The sequence below is a fragment of the Ahaetulla prasina genome, chromosome 3, assembly GCF_028640845.1.
Source record: "Ahaetulla prasina isolate Xishuangbanna chromosome 3, ASM2864084v1, whole genome shotgun sequence".
Lineage (NCBI taxonomy): Eukaryota > Metazoa > Chordata > Lepidosauria > Squamata > Colubridae > Ahaetulla > Ahaetulla prasina.
The window spans coordinates 177,136,876-177,155,945 of record NC_080541.1 but is presented as its reverse complement, the minus strand read 5'-3'; the positions used below and the strand labels follow the sequence as shown (position 1 = coordinate 177,155,945).

Genomic DNA, 19,070 nt, shown 5'->3' with positions numbered 1-19,070 from the left:
CAGCAAATACTGTTTGAGTTTCCAAACACCCCTCAACTCTCTCACATGCTGACAGGATGCTAGCCAGATGAATACCAATGGATGCTGCAGGCTGGAACATTCTACTCCCCCTTCCCTCTGTTCCAACTGCCAGTTGCATTATGTTAATACACTCTGATGCTATGGAGTTACACATTCTACATTAAGTTTCAAGTTGCAAGTGTCAATTTATCAAGCCCGAGCACACAGTTTCGTAGTGAAGCACGGGCGTCCAGCTAGTAAAATAATGTATGTACAGATCAGATTTTTACTTTTCAGTAGGTTGTTAAGAAAAAAAACCAATGTGAGAAAGAAGCAGTATACATGTATTGATATTAAAAAGTTGCATGATAAATTGAATAGCTTGAAGTATGGAATGTTGGGTGCAAATATGGAATTATTTGTTGAATGCAGTAAGAATGTTACTGACAGAATGACAGAATGATTCAAATGTAAAAGGGAAGGAGACAAGGATATGTAATATTCCCTTGATAGTTTGAAGTGTTTATTGATAAATGTATAAGAGATGTTTAAAGGTGGGTTGTTTGGGGGTGTGAATATATGTATGATTGGTATACATATATGATTGTATGATCGAAAGAGGTAGTGTGTAGCATTTGGGCTATTGTGAAAAATAAATATTTGTTGTAAGAAACAAAAATAGTTGTGTATAAGAGCATGCGTCTGCTTGCTTTATGATAGTGAGGGCTGTATATCCAGGAGAAACGAATTAAATTGGATGCAGTGGAAATGGGGTGCTTAATTGTGTGTGGTAAAACAAGAAGAAATGTATGGGTGTTGAAATCAATGTAGATTGAATACAACAGTGGATGATGAGTGAAAATGAAGTATTCATGATTCATTCATATAAAGAGAATTACAAAACAAATCTAGGAAGAAATGTGAATTGGTTGAAGTGAAGGGGAGGATCAAGAAAGTCATGGCTGGGTGAAGATAATGATATCCTCAAAAGAGTGAGAAGCTTAAAGAACAAATCACAATGAATGGATATGCTAGAAATAAGAGATATAGTGAATGAAGTTGAAGTATTGCAGATTTAGCTTTCTTTTATTTTATTTTTTCAGGCCCTAATTTCTTTGGTTTACTATTTCTTATCCCTTTTTGTGTTTTGCCTAATTTTGCTTACCTCTGAGGGAAGTAGCATGTTGAATATTCATGCTTGTATGTAAGGATATGTAGCTACTTTGTGGATGCAAATTAAACAGTCAAGTGGTGTGCTTCTCCCTTGTGGTGGATAAATCCAGGGCAAGGATGTGGTTAAGCACTCAATTACTCTGGTACTTGGCAGAGAGAACTGACTCCCACATTAAAGTCTAAACAGAAATAGCTTTTGGGTCAAACTGAGGTCCAAAGGATATTTCTCCTTTGTAATCATAAATCTCTGAAAAACAAGCTTTGTAATTAACCCAGCTGACATTATCCAGTGCTACTCACACTCACACGACAAAATGTACAATATGTTATTTGGATCTGATCAGACCAAACAACGGCTTTTTCTTCTCATAAATAATTTTAAAGTGTTGCTTCTAAGCAGCTTTCTGGAGCCATTTACAAAGAAAAAGCCTCTGCAAATAGAGGCTCATTTCTGTAGTGGAAAGAAAAAGCATTGCACTGGTTTTTTTTTTAAATGTTGTTGTTATTGTTGTTGTTGTTGTTGTTGTTGTTGTTATAATGCACAAAATGACAGTATACATAGCAAACGAGATAACTGTGCTGGATTTTGTATCACTAATCACTAGTCGAACACTTCCCAAGTGTTCAAGACTGCATGATGTATCGGCGGATTATGCGAGCAGATCCCAGTTAGGTGGCCTTTTGCAGCTGACCAATGGTGATCTTGTCAGTGACAATTGTTTTTAAGTGCTTGCCTAGGTCTTTAGGCACAGCCCCCAGTGTGCCGAGTACCACTGGAACCACCTGCACTAGTTTATGCCAGAGTCTCTGCAGTTTGATTCTCAAGTCCTGATATCTGGTGAGTTTTTCAAGTTGTTTCTCATCAATTCTGCTGTCACCAGGTATGGCAATGTCGATGATCCACACTTTTTTCTTCTCCACAATCGTAATATCCGGGGTACTGTGTTCTAAAACTTTGTCAGTCTGTATTCAGAAGTCCCACAGTAGTTTCGCATGCTCATTTTTGATCACTTTTTCAGGCTTATGGTCCCACCATTTCTTTGCTACAGGCAGATGGTAGTTGTGACACAAGTTCCAATGGACCATCTGAGCAACTGTGTTGTGATGCTGTTTGTAGTCAGTCTGAGCTATTGTCTTGCAGCAGCTCAGTTATGTGATCAATGGTTTCATCCGCTTCTTTGCAGAGTCTGCATTTGGGGTCATCAGAAGATTTTTCTACTCTGGCTTTAATTACATTTGTTCTGATGGTTTGTTCTTGGGCTGCAAGAGTCAGGTTTTTCGTTTCTTTCTTCAGTGTTTCATTGGTCAGCCATAACCAGGTCTTTTCCTTATCTACTTTCCCTTGGATCTTGTCAAGGAACTGTCCATGCAATACTTTGTTACACCAGCTGTCAACTCAAGTTTGCATCACTGTTTTCCTATATTGATACTTGGTTTGCTGTACTTTTAGCAGCTTCCTCTTGTTGACCTCCATCAGAGCTGGTTCAACACTGTCTTTCACATAATCTGCCAGAGCATGTTTTTCTTCTTCAACTGTCTGTTTCACTTGCAAAAGTCCTCTGCTGCCTACTTTTGTGGGCAAATATAGCCTGTCGACGTCATTACGCGGGTGCAGCGCATGGTGTATGGTCATCAGCTTTCTTGTTTTCCTATCCAGGCTGTCCAGATCTGCCTGTGTCCAGTTTACAATCCCAGCAATATATCTGATGACGGGTATGGCCCAGGTATTTATAGCCTTGATGGTATTACCGCCATTCAGTTTGCTTTTTAGAAGTTTCCTGACCCTTTGTATGTATTCTTTGCCAACCACATTTTTCACTTGCCCATGCTTGATGTTGTCCAGCTGCAGTATGCCCAGGTATTTATAGGCTTCAGGTTGGTGGCACTTGATGGTTTGTCCATTGGGCATTTCAATTCCATCACTTTCTACAATTTTCCCTTTCTTCAGTGCCACTGTGGCGCATTTGTCCAGGCCAAACTCCATGCTGATGTTGATGCTGATGCTGATGTTGTTGTTGTTGTTATTATTATTTAGTTTATTCATTAAATATGAAACTCAGTCAACTGAACATTCAAAAATGCATCACAAATACCATTGACTGGTGCTAATAGTCGATACGGGTTGCTGCCAGCGTCCTAGGTATTAACCAAGTACCTATTTAAGATGTACAATTCCAAGTAGCATAGTTTTTTGCAATTCTGCTGGTGTTATTGCAGGAAGCTGCAATTTGTTGATGTATCTTATAAAATTCTTGGACATGGTACCAAGTGCCCCGATGACAATGGTTATCAGGTCACGATCTTTTCATGATTTTTTCAAGTTCTTTTTCTTTGACTCTGGCATCTCCAGGTACCGCGATGTCAATAAATTGTATGTTTCTGTTGATGTCATTATTATCATTATTATTATTCTAAAACTTCAATATGCTTTCAGGTATTTCAAGCCAGGCATTTGTGGAACATTTTTTCCTTCTTAATCGTCAGAGAAATAAAGAACATGAATGATTCTCATTATTTGGCTAAACGCTGGTGGTTTGCTCAAATAAAATAAAAATGTTATCACTGATGTCATGCCACAAACTGACATTGCAAAAGAAAAAATCCAGTGTTCTGTTCAAGCAATAAATAGCTTTTCACTTTGAGAGGATTAGTAGGCAGTTAGGGCTGTTAAAGACCTGTTTACAATAATCCATCTTCTGTTGGTTATGGGTCACGATCTTTCATGATTTTTTCAAGTTCTTTTTCTTTGACTCTGGCATCTCCAGGTACCGCGATGTCAATAAATTGTATGTTTCTGTTGATGTCATTGTTATCATTATTATTATTCTAAAACTTCAATATGCTTTCAGGTATTTCAAGCCAGGCATTTGTGGAATGTGGATTGTGGATAGTTGCTATACAAGTTATTTTCAGATATTAGCAGTTTTAGAATTAAGGCAGCCTACATCATTATCCTTGAGGAATAGACCAGCATAGAAAAAGAAATGGATTAGAGGAGAACATAGAAAAAAAACCAAAACAACTCACTTGACTCTCAGAGAAAATGCATTAGTAACAATAATAACGAGATTTGTTTAATAAAAACTGATTAAAAAGCTTTTTAGTGAAATGAAAGATATTTCTATTGAATAAATATATTTAACAAAACATTAAGGATCTATTTTTCTCCTTGAAAAGTATAACATAATACTAACCCCTTTCAAAATTAATCTTTTTCTTTCTCATTCCATATAATATTTCTTAAGGTACAAATGAGTGTGCTGTCAATAACTGCTCACTATGTTCATCTATTCCTCACCAGCAATTTTACTGATAAATCTCTTGCTCTTGTGATTGTTTTGGTAAAAATCAATCTAATCCTGACTATGGTTTGAGATAGATTCATTTTGTTGCTTTATTTTGGAGATTATATTAAAGATTCAGATTTGTTTTGTACATATGTTTGCCAGTCTCACACATGGTATTTTTATCTTCTCCTGTGTTTCCTTTTTTATAACTCAGTTTAACATTTTAGATAAAACTACTTAGGCAACTGTTCAGATAACAGTTAATGTTATTGATTTTTTTTTTAAAAAGCTCTTTTTATGTGCATATTTCCCTAATTTCCCCCTGTTTTATCTGTTCCTGATTAACTTAAACAAAGAGAACAAGTTTCCTGTGTCCATATATTACTTTAGGAATACAAAAAGTATTTTTCCCCTCTGATCATTCTGTGTTTTAGATCAATGCTTCTCAAGGTGTGGTCTGAAGTCCCCTAGGGGGTGATCCAAACTCTCACATGGATCTGCAAAATCTAAATTATTTGTCAGCCTATGATGAAAAATAATATAATATTAAAACCATATCAAACTATTGTGAGAAGCAGTAGTTGCAAACATTATATCAGTATTAAATTTTAATATGACAGATATTGATAAATCTAACTCCTACAAACAAAAGCTATTTTGAGGTCCTCCATCATTTTTTAAAAGTAGAAAGGGGTCCTCTGAGAAAAAGGTTTTAGAAGTTCAAGTTCTTCAACAGTAGATACACACACTACTTATGGTCTATTTCTTGATTTGAACCTAGGGGAAATTTGTTCCCATAATAATAAACATTGCTTTAGTTCCAGTGAAATCTTACTTATTACTTTAGATATACTATATTTTGTCAATAAGAGTATTATAAATTTCTAAGGGTTATTATGTGTGTTTTACAGCTATTGATATTTTATAATTTATGTTCACTCTTGTTGGATAAGTGGGCAGATATAGATTTGATTAACATAAATAAATAATGTAATAGAAAAATATGACTCTTGGAAAGGATGCTGTAAATATATGTGTATTGTAAAAAAGGAGCGGGGAAAGGTGCATTCTGGCAGAATATAATTTCTATTCAGGTTCTTTTATATTATTGATATAAGATTTAAGATGGGAAAGGGTGAGACAGCTATTTGGGAGGAAAATAGTGAGGGGAATCCTTTTTCTCATGCAGGCATACTGATCATTAATTATATTTTTCTGTCAACATGAAAATGATATTTTAAATATTAACATATATGAGCAAGAATAGATATATCATCCTCACTAGTGCTCTTGTCATCTGCATCACTCAAATTTGAACTAACTTTTCCAGAAGGATCCCTGGGATTTCCAACAATTTGAATTTTGCACACAGTTATCCTGCTATTCTATTAATGATTTAACATTATATATTACTTTGAAATGGATTATTTAACATTGTAGAAAATGAGACACTTCTGACCAGGTCTCTTTCTTAGGATATCACTAGACGTGGAACTTCCTAGCAATCGTGCCATTGATGTATCCTTGCCATTGGACTTTGTCACATCCTCTTAGTTCTATTGTTTCAAAGGTTTTTTCCCCCTGAACTACCTTCAACAGTAAGCAGTATAATTGCATTGACTGTACTTTCCTCTAGAAGTTTGCATGTTGCAGTTCTGGTCTAATCACAGGGCAGCAGATCTAGGTAAAGAGGCCAAAATACAGGTTTGCTCTATCAAGAGGAATAGCAACCCAGTGGCAAGTAAAACATTTTTAAGTTACTTCATTTAGTTTTCATGGGTTGGAAGGGAAACGGAGGTAAGTGAGTGGGCAGAATAGTATACTGGTTCCATGACCAATCATTGAACATTAATTGACCGATTACATATTAACTGTTGGGTTTTAGCAAACATTGCAGTCACACAGCACAGAAATCCTTGTAGATTAAGAACATCTCAATTCTGAAATTAAAAGATAAAATCTGGGTAATGGAATTGTTGTCATGTATTGCATAGTATGATTGGAAGACATGCCCTGAAGTTTGTTTTTAAAAAGCTTCAATTAGTCTGACACATTTTTATTTATATAAAAAGAAGAAATGAAAGTATGTAAGCAGCAACAACAGGATACTGTAGAGAGCATGTGTGTGGGAGTGAGAGAGAATGAAGAAGAGCACATCACTGCTGGAGATAACAAAGTTTAGCCTGTACAATTATATCCTGAGGAAAATATTTCCCAAGCACATTATATAAAGTATGGTTTTCTTTTAGTCATTTTGTAGTGATGTGCTGCTATAGTAGAAACTGTTGATTTTTTTTCCTTCTAAATTCAGTAAACACCAAAAATGGCTACTGTTGTCAGAAATTTTAAAATACTAATATTTTCCATTTGTATAGTATTTCGCTATGTTGAAAGTAGGTGATTCATTATCTTGTTATAAACCTAACCGGAATCTTGAAATAGCATTCCTACGGATGGGAGGTTGAGTGGTAGTTGTTTGTTTATGACTACACAATGGATTTCATACTAGAGGTAAAAGTTGGAAGCAGGCACTTCTCATACACATCGATTTGGAAGCATGATGAGGGATGGGTGTTGACCTTGCAATGTGTCCTGATACAGCTGGGTAGCCCGTTATGTGCTCCACTCTTTTGTTTGTATTCAAACTTGTAAGTATATTTAATATGTAAGAATGCTTTGTATTCTAAGCAGTACACTTTCTTAGACACTTTTAATTTCTGGCTAACTTCAAATATGATAAGTGATAATAGAATTTTATCTTAGCTTAGAACAATTGTGAGCATTATCTGTGAACCAGATCACTATAGCTTGTTCAACAAATTGCAGTTAAAATAACATGGTATAATATAATGGTGTGAATATATACTCTGTATTGCTCCTGATTATAGACTTTGAATTGCCTATTTGCTCTAAATAATATTAAAATGCTTACTCGCACTCATTTTCAGGATAATGTTGAATAGAGCTATAAATTCCTTTTGTTCTGAATTTTTTATTTTATACCACACTTAGATTGTAAAACTCTTTCTTTCCTTGAAGCTTTGGTTTTCATTTTTTTTTCTTTTATAAAAGCATTCGGTTTCATTATATTTATAGATTCTCCAAGCCAGCACCAATGTTTTTGGATGAGTCCTTCAGAAAATGGACAAGGATTCGGGATTTTCTTCCACCTTTTGGGATTAAAGGACAAGGTAAGATAACATGTTAATCCACAATATTTGTGTTCTGCATATTACCTTTAGAACTTATGGACTTGTATATTAAATAAATTTGAATTCTCCTTTTTGGGCATATTTTAAATTTCTTTCCTTTGGAGTAAAGTATTACAAAATTGTCCTAAACAGAGCACTATTTTATACTTTCAACCTTCTGTAGCCACTTAAGAAAGGTGAGTAAAAAGGATGTTGACAATGACATAATTGGAAATAAATTGCCTCTCGTAATTTATGGAAGGAACTTGAAGATAGGAAATTATTCAACACAAAGTATACCAATTCAGATGATAATATCCTTTGTTTTAGTATTCCATAAAAATGAGCCTCCATGAAGTCTGCCTTGTTAAACGTGATATTTAAGACAGTGTTTAGTAGGTAAATGCAGTCTCACAGCTCTATCTGTCTTCATACCACAAAAAGGAGCAGAGTAGAATGTAATTAAATATAAAAATTCCATAAGAGGTGAAATATTTTATTATTTATATAGTACAATATTTAGTTGTATTGAAAGGAGACTCACTGAAGCATGAGCTTGCTACTCCCAAATCCTTGCATTCTTTAACCATGGCCAAGATATGTAGGTACCTCACCTTTTATACATATTTGCCTTCCTATTGGAGAGGCATCCTTCCTAGAAAGGTGACAAACAGCCACTTTTTTTTTAATAGAAATATTGACTTTGGAAGTGATTGGAAGCACAGATGGAAACAGGATTGCTCACTAATAGTACTCTTACAGGATCACTTTTCTGCAGAGTGTAGATTATGGATCTCTATGTGGGTTATTTTATTTTCACAGGCTGAGTATTTTAGCCAAGAAATATGGAGAATTGTAGTACAGGATGACTGAATGTCTTTGGGCAGTCTTTGTTTTGTATTTCCAAGTTGTTGTCAGTTTGTGTCACCACTATAGAGCTATGTTAATCTAGGGTTTTATGTTGGATTTTCTTCAGTTAAAATCAGAAACTTACTATTCTTGAAATGGCTGGGAGCTGAAGCAGTGGGAGCAAATCAAATGAATGGCTTGTATAGTGTCCTCTTGGGACCAAACTTTGTGCCAGGATTCAGTCTAAAGCAGTTTGTACTTGTGGGAGGAAAGAATTATTGTTCTCAGCAAACTAGTAGGTCTAATGACAGTGCTGACAGACCAGAGCGTGAGTGAAGCAAATGGCACCCTTCTCGCATCACAGTCTCAAGCACACATCACTTGAAATTCTTGCGTCAGCTTTTTTCCTTCCCAGAGTAGGCACTGGGGATGAATTATTGTGACTTGTTGATGGGATCAAAACCTCATTAAGGTTTTCAGTCAAGACTAGTCTGATACTGGTTGAAACAGGATGGCAGGAGAAAGCTGCCGCTGATGGCTGCCAGGATCAGAGCACCTGGGAGATTGAGCCACTTTCTAGAGAATGATATTCAGTTGAGCATCAGAAATCTGAGGTCTGAATGTAAAATCTGGCTGTTGTCAAGGGAGATTCACAAACATAGTACATATCTTGGGAAATGCTTTGTGCAGATGTTTTGGACTTTGGGCATTTGTGTCATCAAGTGTTTGCTTGAAATTCAGATGAAAATTGACTGGCATAATTCTGTCAACTTGAAGGTCAGCTAGCATAATTTTAGAGATTTTTTTTCTGTAAATAGATTTTAGAAGTCTTTATAGAAAATGACATGCCGTATCAGACTTTTAATGGAGAGGTTGGTGTCAGGAAAAAAGAGGCCACATAATTTCATCATCCATTTTGGGACATCAAAAGCAAATAAATAAACCCTAGTACATTTCTAAAGTTTAATAATACATACAGTTCAGCCTAAATCTTAAATACATATACATATATAGTTATTTTTCATGTGTAAGCTTCTTTTCCCCCCCCTGATCTTATGCTCCAGAATGGCATGGGAAGAGCATTCAACTGGACAGAGATTTCCCATGCTTGATTTGTTGTTTCCTAACCTCTGACTATTTAGTGATAATTGTGCTTTTATTGTTTTCTTCTAAATTATTTTCCTGGTTTTGTTTTCCTATAAATCTTATTTTCTAAAATGGAGATGATGCCCTCTGTGATATATATCATTTGGAGCAATGAAGTGTACTTTGCTATGTACATCATAGAAGTGTACTTCATTGCTTTCCATTCTCCAGATTGCTCCAGATAATGGGGATGTTTGCTAACTAGACGTTGCCGTTGTGTTTATTAAACTTACATATGGAAAATATCATACTGGAATTCTTTATTATATAAATATCCTGGGATTAAGATGGTTTGATCAAAGATACGGAGAGCAGCTATAGTTCAACTACCAATAAGAAATTACTGAGCTTGATATTAATAATATCAAACCTGAATCCTAATTAGTACCTAGGAACAGACTTCAAATGTTAGCCATGAGCTTCCTTTTGATAATTTTGACATTGTAGCAATTTTCTCTTCAAAATAAGTACAGGTAGTCATCTACTTTTAACGACAATTGGGACCAGAATTTCTGTTGCTAAGCAAGGCCGTTATTAAGTGAGTCAAACCCAATGTAATGATCTTTCTTGCCATGGTTAAGAGAATCACTGCAGTTGCTAAGTGAATCATGCAGTCATTAAGTGAATTCAGCTTCTCCCATTGACTTTGCTTGTCACAACCCTGGACACAGCATCAGAAATACATGCCAGTTGCCAAACACTCATGTGATCAAGGGGATGCTGTGTAAGTTGTAAGTATAAGGACCAGTTGTAAATCACTTTTTTTCAGTGCCGATGTCACTTCAAATGGATGACTGTGAGTTGAGGACTACATGTGTAAAGAAAAGGGATCACTAAGGAAATGGTGTGAATTTGCTATGATAGTAATATTAATAAGCAGAATCGTCCAATTGAGTATCTCCCAGAAATGTTACAATAGCAATTACAGGATTCTCAAGTCTCCAGATGTAAGAAGATTGGCCTATATGCCAACAAAAAGTGTGGTCTGCGCGTGTGTTATATTACATTCTAAGTATCTTGTTATGGGGATATATTTAGCTTTGCATGTTCCAGAACTGGGAAAATCAAGAGGCATTTTTCACTGCTTGTTTTCTATGAATTTTTATATTTAGATCTTGACTCTAGGCTGACCTTGAAATTTGTGGTGTTCTGGGAAAGGGGTAAACATTTGAGAAAAAGCAAGCAATGACCACACAGAAAGCAAAGTCTTTCTCTGTTTCTGAAGTGTTAAGTGTAGAGAGTTTCGCTGTGATATGTAAACATTTGTTTCTGTTCGTTATGTTCCAACTTTCTATTCTGTGTTTGAGGGAATTATCCTTATTTACCCTTCTGCCCTCACAAGTCACTGTGATGTTTCTGACAAATTTGTATTCCTCTTGGCTTTTAACATTTCTTCCCATCCTTTTCTGGTTTTGTTTTCAGAATGCCAAAGAGCATCTGGCTGTTTACACAGGCATGGGGATTTGAGTAATTGGGCCCACACTATTGGTGAATTGTATGCTTGGGAACTCCTGTGTATTAAGGTGTCAGAAGGGCGGTTTTTATTTATTTTTAATATACATGCATTTTAATTATTTTTTTGCCATCCAGAATCACATTGGTAATATAAATTGATATATGCAAAACTAAATGCAACTGCTAAGGGGATGGAAATGATACTGGCATTATCATTTGTTTACAGTGTTCACATACCAATTAGTTTTGCTGCATTCACAGCCTGAACACAGAGCTAACCAATACGATTTTTGTTCATTTCTCATTTCCTTTATTATATGATAGCCCTCATTCGTGTTTTTCAAGGAGGAATTGTACAGCTAAGATCATTCTGTGAAGTATTTACATCCACATCATATAATAATAATAAATTCACATACAGTTACTGTACAAGGTTAAGGAGCTCTTGGACTAAGTCATGTGGCCCAATAACCTAGGATGTATTAAAGGTTAATTTTATTGTGACTTGAAATCTCATGAATACTGATTGAAACTTTCTTAGAGAAAAGGGAGTGTTCTAAAAATGTCAGTCAAGGAGTTGAAGGAAAATAAATCTCATTTATGTAAGAATTTCTCTTCTTTTAATTATAATAAAACTTTTAGATGAAGTCATCATTGCCCATAAATATTCACAGATGGATTTCATATTTCTTTGGAAATTCTTTTGATAGTTTCTTAATGCACATGTTTTCATAAATAGTTTGTATGCTTCAAAATCATAAAAGGTTGTACATTAATTGCATTTAGAGCTTGAATTTGGGCAAGATAATGGACCAAGGCAAAAGAATAAGGCTCTCCTAAAGAGAGATAGGGATTGTTCATGATTATCTGTTTGGAAAAATGATTTTGTTTTGTTCTAGATAGTAACATGAAAATAAGACCTTTCCCCAAAAATAAGCTCTACCCGAAAATATTTAACTGCATGTGCAGCTGGTCCCCGCCATTTCCTCTGGTTAGGGTTAGGAAGACAGAGCTGGAAATCAGGTAAGATGGCAAGAGGATCCCCATCTCACTCCATGTGCCCCAAAATAATAAGACCTCCCCGAAAATAAGGCCAAGTGCTTATTTTGGGGTTCAAAAAATATAAGACAAGGTCTTATTTTCGGGAAAACACGGTACTGAAATCCTTCTAAAGATTTACCATAGTTTACAAAGTTATTTAATGATTGAAATGGTGTTTTAGATCCATGTTATCATTAGAACACAGTAGTAGTTCTGGTAGTACAGTACAGTAGTACAGTAGTTCATCTCAGCTATCTCTTCAGTTTCTTAATTCTCGAGTCCAGAAATGTATGTAATCTTGCCAGAAATTGATGCTTGTGGATAAGTATGACCAATGCTGTTTCTGTCCCATAACTGAGCTAAAACCTGACTGGAAGGGGGTCTATATAATACGTTTCATCCAGGACCCTCTGAAGCTGCCAAACAACCATGTTCTCTACCCTCCTCCTTAAAAAGGGAATGTGGAAGACTGGATGAAAATTCTTCAGACAGGTGGGATCAAGAGATAGTTATTTTAAGGAGAGCGCAAACTAGGGCCTCCTTTAAAGGTCCCAGAAATGTCCCCTCCTGCAGTGAGGTATTTACCACTGCCCAAACCCACCTGGCTGTCACCATCCTGGAAGATTTTATCAACCAGGAGGGACAGGAATCTAATTGACAGGTGGTTGCACTGAAAGCATTGAGGACCCTGTCCACTTCATCAAGTCTAACAGAATCGAACTGTTCCCAGATAATCAGGTAGAACCTTTCCCCCGGCATCTCACATGTATTGCACTCTGTGTGGACTCCAATTGGGAATGAATCTGTGCAACTTTGTCAGGTGTATAGAAAGCACTGCTTTTTGGTACCTGATCTCATAGAATGGCTTCCCAAAAGTCAGACTCACATATTCTTTAATTGCATTGTAGAAAGTAGTGAAAACTGAAGTCTTCCATAAGGTATTTAGTAGTTTGTTTGCCATAAGTTCATTATTTATTACTGTTTATTTATTACTGTTGTTTACTGTTTATTTATTACTGTTGTTTATTATTACTTTGGTTGAATGATAATTCTGTTCAGCTCTGTGAAATCATTTATTATGTTTTGGTATTTTAGCTTAATTTATTATCATGGATGAAGATGTTTTATTGTTTGTTGTGGTCTTGTAAACTAATCGGAGACCCTGAAAGATACAGCAGTATACAAATGTAATAAATAAATATTTCAAATCTAAAGTAGAAGCACATAAAAATTCTAAAAAATAATATTGGGGTCAATATTATAGGACAAATATTTTTCCTTGATTTTTCCTGCTCCAAATGTAATTAATTTTCCTAGTATCGCATAAGGCTTGTTCCCGAAGCCCTCCATGTAAGGAATATATTTGCTCTCTTTGAATGAATCCATAGCAGATAAAAAGTGTGTTTATTTACCATACAAAGCTGAGCTAATTCTTCAAATGGAGCCTGTTGAAAGTTACAAGATTGAAATTTGCTATTTTTATTGTATTTTGTTGTGGAATGTTTTATATAAAAGGCATTCTGTGTAAACTTAGGGGGAGCTGACTCATTCTGCTTGCAAACCAGGCTATTGTTGATCCTTAGAAGTGAGTGCTGAATCATTAAGGCTAGTAGGTTTTTATCCAATCTTCATATAAAAGCAGAGCAACAGCAGTATATTCAAGGAAGTAAGTTGGGTCTCTGAAAGAATCTTTGTACTGTCTCATGAATGATTGGCTTAAATTACTGCAGCAGGATGATCAAACAGCTTTGCCAGGATCTTCCTAATGTCTGTAGCTGCATATGCTACAGAATTTCATGTGGGTCTTTATAGGTTGAAGGCTGAACTAAAGATCCCATGAATCATCATTCATCACATACTTAGGAATGATTCAAACCAAGTAGCATCTGTGTGAGTTGGGTCATTTGAGACATAAATATGCTCCATTATTGTCTTTGCATTATTTACTTACTTCCTGAATACCACTGTGAGTATTCTTAAATATACCACAACTATTTATAACATTTTTGTTGCCAAGATGTCCCCATCAACCCTAATTCATACGTTATAAAAGCTGGAGTTACTCAATTTGAGAAAGTTTAAGTAGATGATATAGCTATTGAAAATCTCTGGGTCACAAATAAGGAGCAATGTTTATAATGATGACTTTATTTGCTTTGAGAAAATCATTTGGGATGCGAGGATTGCATATATTTGTCATCGTTGTTAAAATGAGGCAAAACTAAATATGGAGAAGAGTAGAACTTGTACTTTTTTCTTGTCTTTTCTCTGTTTCTCTTTTTCTCTTTGACTGTCTGTCTCACACATATGCGTACATTTGCACACACAGTAGCTAGGTCCCATTGTGTTTGTATAGAGCTTTCTAAATATATTCCCACTCTTGAATTTTTGAAGTTTTAGTATTTAAGAGAAAATTATATTTCCCTTTACTTATCATCCTCCTGCTAGGCAATTACTTAGAAAAAACAGTGCATTCTTTTACTTGCTAAGAAACTTGACGCCTTCAATTTTCTTCCTTAATTATAGCTATTAATAAGTGAAAATGAGCATGGTATTTGTAATGAGAGCAAAGGAAGTAGGTATGAATATGTAATATTAATTCTCACTAACAGAGATGAAATGATAGAAGGTGTTGAAGCTACAGGAACCTTGGGAGCAAGTGATCATGCAATATTGGAATTCAACATTATGCAAGCACAAGTAGTAGAACAAAGTCAAACTAGAGTCTTGGAGTTTAAGAGAGCTAATGCTCTAACCTAGGCTTCCTGAGTCAGTAAAACACACAAGTAGTCCCAAAAACCTCTTTTATTGTAACAGCTGTGAATTCTGTTCATTCACAGATGAGTTCCAAATAGTTGTAAAGATTCCTTCAGGATAAAGCTGATAATTACCCACCTTTATCTCCCTTGACACACTGCCAAAGACCTAATTGGCAAAGCCACACGGAGTCCAGAATCAAACAGACTTTAAACTGAACAGAATTAACAATGTTGCTTCCTGCAAAGGCCCACGTGCCTTTGCTCCTCTTTTAAGTCTTATGGGTGGGGCCAATCATCTCCAATCCCTACTCCCAAGTCATCCCTTTTGTTTTAACTGTTCTTGCCATCTGACAGCTCTGTGCATGCGCACATTGGGAATAGGCAACCCAACCTCCTCATTGTCCGACTCTGCTGCCAGCACAACAGCTAATTTCAATAAACTTAGCAAGAGTTTGGGAAGGATTCCGTGGATGAGAATCCTTAAGGAGAAAACAACTCAAGAAGCTTAAGAAATTTTGAAAAGTGAGATTATAAAAGCCCAGTCTAGCACAATACCAATGAAGAAGAAAAATAATAGCTCTCAAAAAAACCCAGCATGGCTGCATAATGAACTCTCTGACAAATTGAAAGACAAAAAGGACAAGTATAAAAACTGGAAAAAGGGGCAAATAACTAAAGCAGAATATCAGCAAATAGCCTGAGCCTATAAAGATGAAGTGAGGAAAGCTAAGGCTCACAATGAACAAAGGCTTGTGTCAAAAGTAAAAAATAACAAATAATAATAATAATAATAATAATAATAATAATAATAATAATAATAATAATTATTATTATTATTATTATTATTATTATTATTATTATTATTATTATTAATTTATTTGATTTTTATACCGCCCTTCTCCCGAAGGACTCAGGGCGGTGTACAGGCAACAATAAAATACAGACACTACAGTATACAATTTAAAATGCAAGTTAAAAAACTTATTATAATTAGCCTAGAACTTTAAAAATTTATAAAAACCAAAACCCCATTTAAAATTAGTAAAAAATTCTTCTTCCAACATGTTAAAAACAAGAAAAAAGCCAAGGAAACAATTGGTCCATTGCTGGAAGAAAGTGGCAATAGGTGACAAGCAACAGGGAGAAAGCTTTTAACTCGTCTTTTGCATCTGTCTTTATACAAAGGGTAAAAACCGTCCAACCTATCAAAAACACAAAAAACAGATTAAGAGCACAAGTTAAAATAGGGAAAAAATAGTAAGTGAACACCTGTCTACACTAGATGAGTTCAAATCACAGGACCAGATGGATTACACCACAAGGTTTTGAAGGAACTGGGAGACGAGATCTCAGAACCACTGAACTATATCTTTCAAAGATCCTGGAGCACAGGGGAACTGCCAGAGAACTGGAAAAGAGTTTATGTAGTTCCCATCTTCAAAAAAGGAAAAAAAATAGATCCATGAAACTACAGACCTATCATCCTGACCTCAATACCAGGGAAGATTCTGGAAAAGATAATCAAGCAACGACTCGGCGAACACCTAGAAGCAAACAAAGTAATAAGTAGAAGCCAACATGGGTTTGTCAAAAACAGATCATGCCAGACTAATCTTATTGCATTCTTTGACAAAATGACAAAATTAGTGGACCAGAGAAATACTGCCGATAATTTACTTGGACTTCAGTAAGGCATTTGATAAAGTAGACCATAACCTACTACTAGATAAAGTAGAAAAATGTAGTTTAGACAGCATCACCACCAGATGGATTTGTAACTGGCTGACCAACCACACTCAACATAATCCTCAATGGAACTGCAACTACATGGAGGGAAGTATCCAGTGGAGTACCCCAAAGCTCTGTTTTAGGCCCAGTACTCTTCCACATCTTCATCAATGACTTGGAAGACGGGATAGATGGGAACTCATCAAATCTGCAGATGACACCAAGCTGGCAGGAATAGCCAACACTCCAGAAGATAGTCTTAAGATACAGAAGGAACTTGACAGACTTGAACATTGGGCACTATCTAACAAAATGAAATTCAGTGGTGAAAAAAGTAAGGTTCTACATTTAGGCAAGAGAAACAAAATGCACAGGTACAGTATGTATGGTACCTTGCTCAATAGTAGTAACTGTGAGAGGGATCTTGGAGTCCTAGTGGACAATCATTTAAATATGAGCCAGCAGTGTGCAGCAACTGCCAAAAAAGCCAACACAATTCTAGACTGCATAAACAGAGGAATAGAATCAAGATCAAGTGAAGTGTTAATGCCACTTTATAATGCCTTGGTAAGGCCACACTTGGAATACTGCATTCAGTTTTGGTCGCCATGATGTAAAAAAGATGTTGAGACTCTAGAAAGAGTGCAGAGAAGAGCAACAAAGATGATTAGGGGAGGCTAAAACGTATGAAGAACGGTTGCAGGAACTGGATATGTCTAGTTTAATGAAAAAAAGGACTAGGAGAGACATGATAGCAGTGTTCCACTATCTCAGGGGCTGCCACAAAGAAGAGGGAGGCAAAGCACCTGAGGGTAGGACAAGAAGCAATGGGTGGAAACTAATCAAGAAGAGAAGCAACTTAGAACTAAGGAGAAATTTCCTGACAGCTAGAACAATTAATCAGTGGAACAACTTGCCTCAAGAAGTTGTGAATGCTCCAACACGGGAAGCTTTTAAGAAGATGTTGGATAACCATCTGTCTGAAGTGGTGTAGTGTTTCCTGCCTAAGCAGGAGGTTGGAGTAGAAAACCTCCAAGGTCCCTTACAACTCTGTTATTCTGTTCTATTCTATTCTATTCTATTCTATTCTATTCTATTCTATTCTATTCTATTCTATTCTATTCTATTCTATTCTAATAATTGTCTTTATTTGGCATAAAATGTGCTTTCGATTTATGTTAGACCAGCAATAATTCCCCAGTCTCAGGCAGAGGTACTTTTCAAGTTCTTGTTCTTAAGTGCCTAAGGATTGGGACATTAGACAAGCAAAATATGTTCTTTGCAAATGAGCATCATGCCTAATCTCATATAGGAATTTAAATAGTTCTCTATACTTGAATTTTACATTGACTATTCAATATCCCTCTACAGTGAATATGGAATATTTAAGATGATATTGTATGAACAATGGGTCTAACTTTCTGTTGTAACCAATATGTTCTCCAAATATGACTTTAAAATATTATTATGTTAAGGACACTTAATTTTATATTAAAATTATTTTGAGACATAAAATAAAAATTAATGTCAGAACAATCTAATATATGATTGTTCTTAACTGAACTGGCTTTACCACTAAATTTAGGTTCAAAAAAGGGATAGGTTACTGGTTACTTAATGCATTATTTCTGTATTTTTTACTGACAAGACAGTGTAGGAATATTTCTGGGATTTTCTGCTCAAATACCAGTAATAACTTGGTTTATCTTGTGTGCTGGTATCGTGATTGAGGAGGAGGCATAGCATCTACTCTTCATTGTCCTGCAGGTTGGGTGAATCCTGCTTATTATTTATAGAGATGATATGCATCATCTAAAATTGTGGAGTTCTTTTAAAACCACTTTTTTGAAAAATGGTTTTCTCCAGAAATACCGACCTGTGGCATAGAGGTGGGTATCAACACATCTCCAGGTATATGTTGTTGCTTGATCTTTTGCTTGGTAGAGATAAGCCACACCAATACACTACAGGCTAAATATACCTGTGAGATTAATAGAAATGCATACTATGGTGACATTGAATACAGTGTGTTTGCAGTTTTTTTCCCTTATTATAATAATGGCTGCCCATGATTACAATACAAATAATTTAATTTGTATTGGTCTCCTAGCTAAACAGACATACAGATTAAATATCTCCTTTTGTATTGCATTTCAGCTCACAGTACACAGAGAAGGATAGTTTATTATTCAATTAATTCCAGCTGGTATATGTCTGAGAAAAATGTGAAGTAATACTTCACAAAATACAGATAGTCCTTACAAGAGTTCATTTAGTGACATGCAAAGTTACAACACTGGAAAAAGTGACTTATGACCATTTTTCACATTTACAACCATCGAGCATCCCCATGGTCATGTAATCAAAATTCAGATGCTTGGCAACTAACTCGTTTTACGACAGTTGCAGTGTCCCAGGGTCATTTGATTGCCTTTTGTTTC

The 19,070-nt window shown here is 35.6% G+C and overlaps 1 protein-coding gene across 13 annotated transcripts in view; it reads left to right on the top strand.

The window, feature by feature from the left end:
* Positions 1–19,070, top strand: part of ST3GAL3 (ST3 beta-galactoside alpha-2,3-sialyltransferase 3) — a 213,279-nt gene that overhangs the window by 120,846 nt on the left and 73,363 nt on the right. For 12 of the 13 annotated variants that reach the window (XR_009154187.1, XM_058175501.1, XM_058175506.1 and 9 more), the window contains one exon: positions 7,557–7,651. Coding sequence is in view for 12 of the 13 variants with exons in the window: in XM_058175501.1 (XP_058031484.1) it covers positions 7,557–7,651 (95 nt within the window). In the remaining variant the exon portion in view is untranslated. Of the gene's footprint in view, positions 1–6,076; positions 7,109–7,556; positions 7,652–19,070 lie in introns of those variants that run through there. The other variant, XM_058175507.1, reaches the window with a different exon arrangement.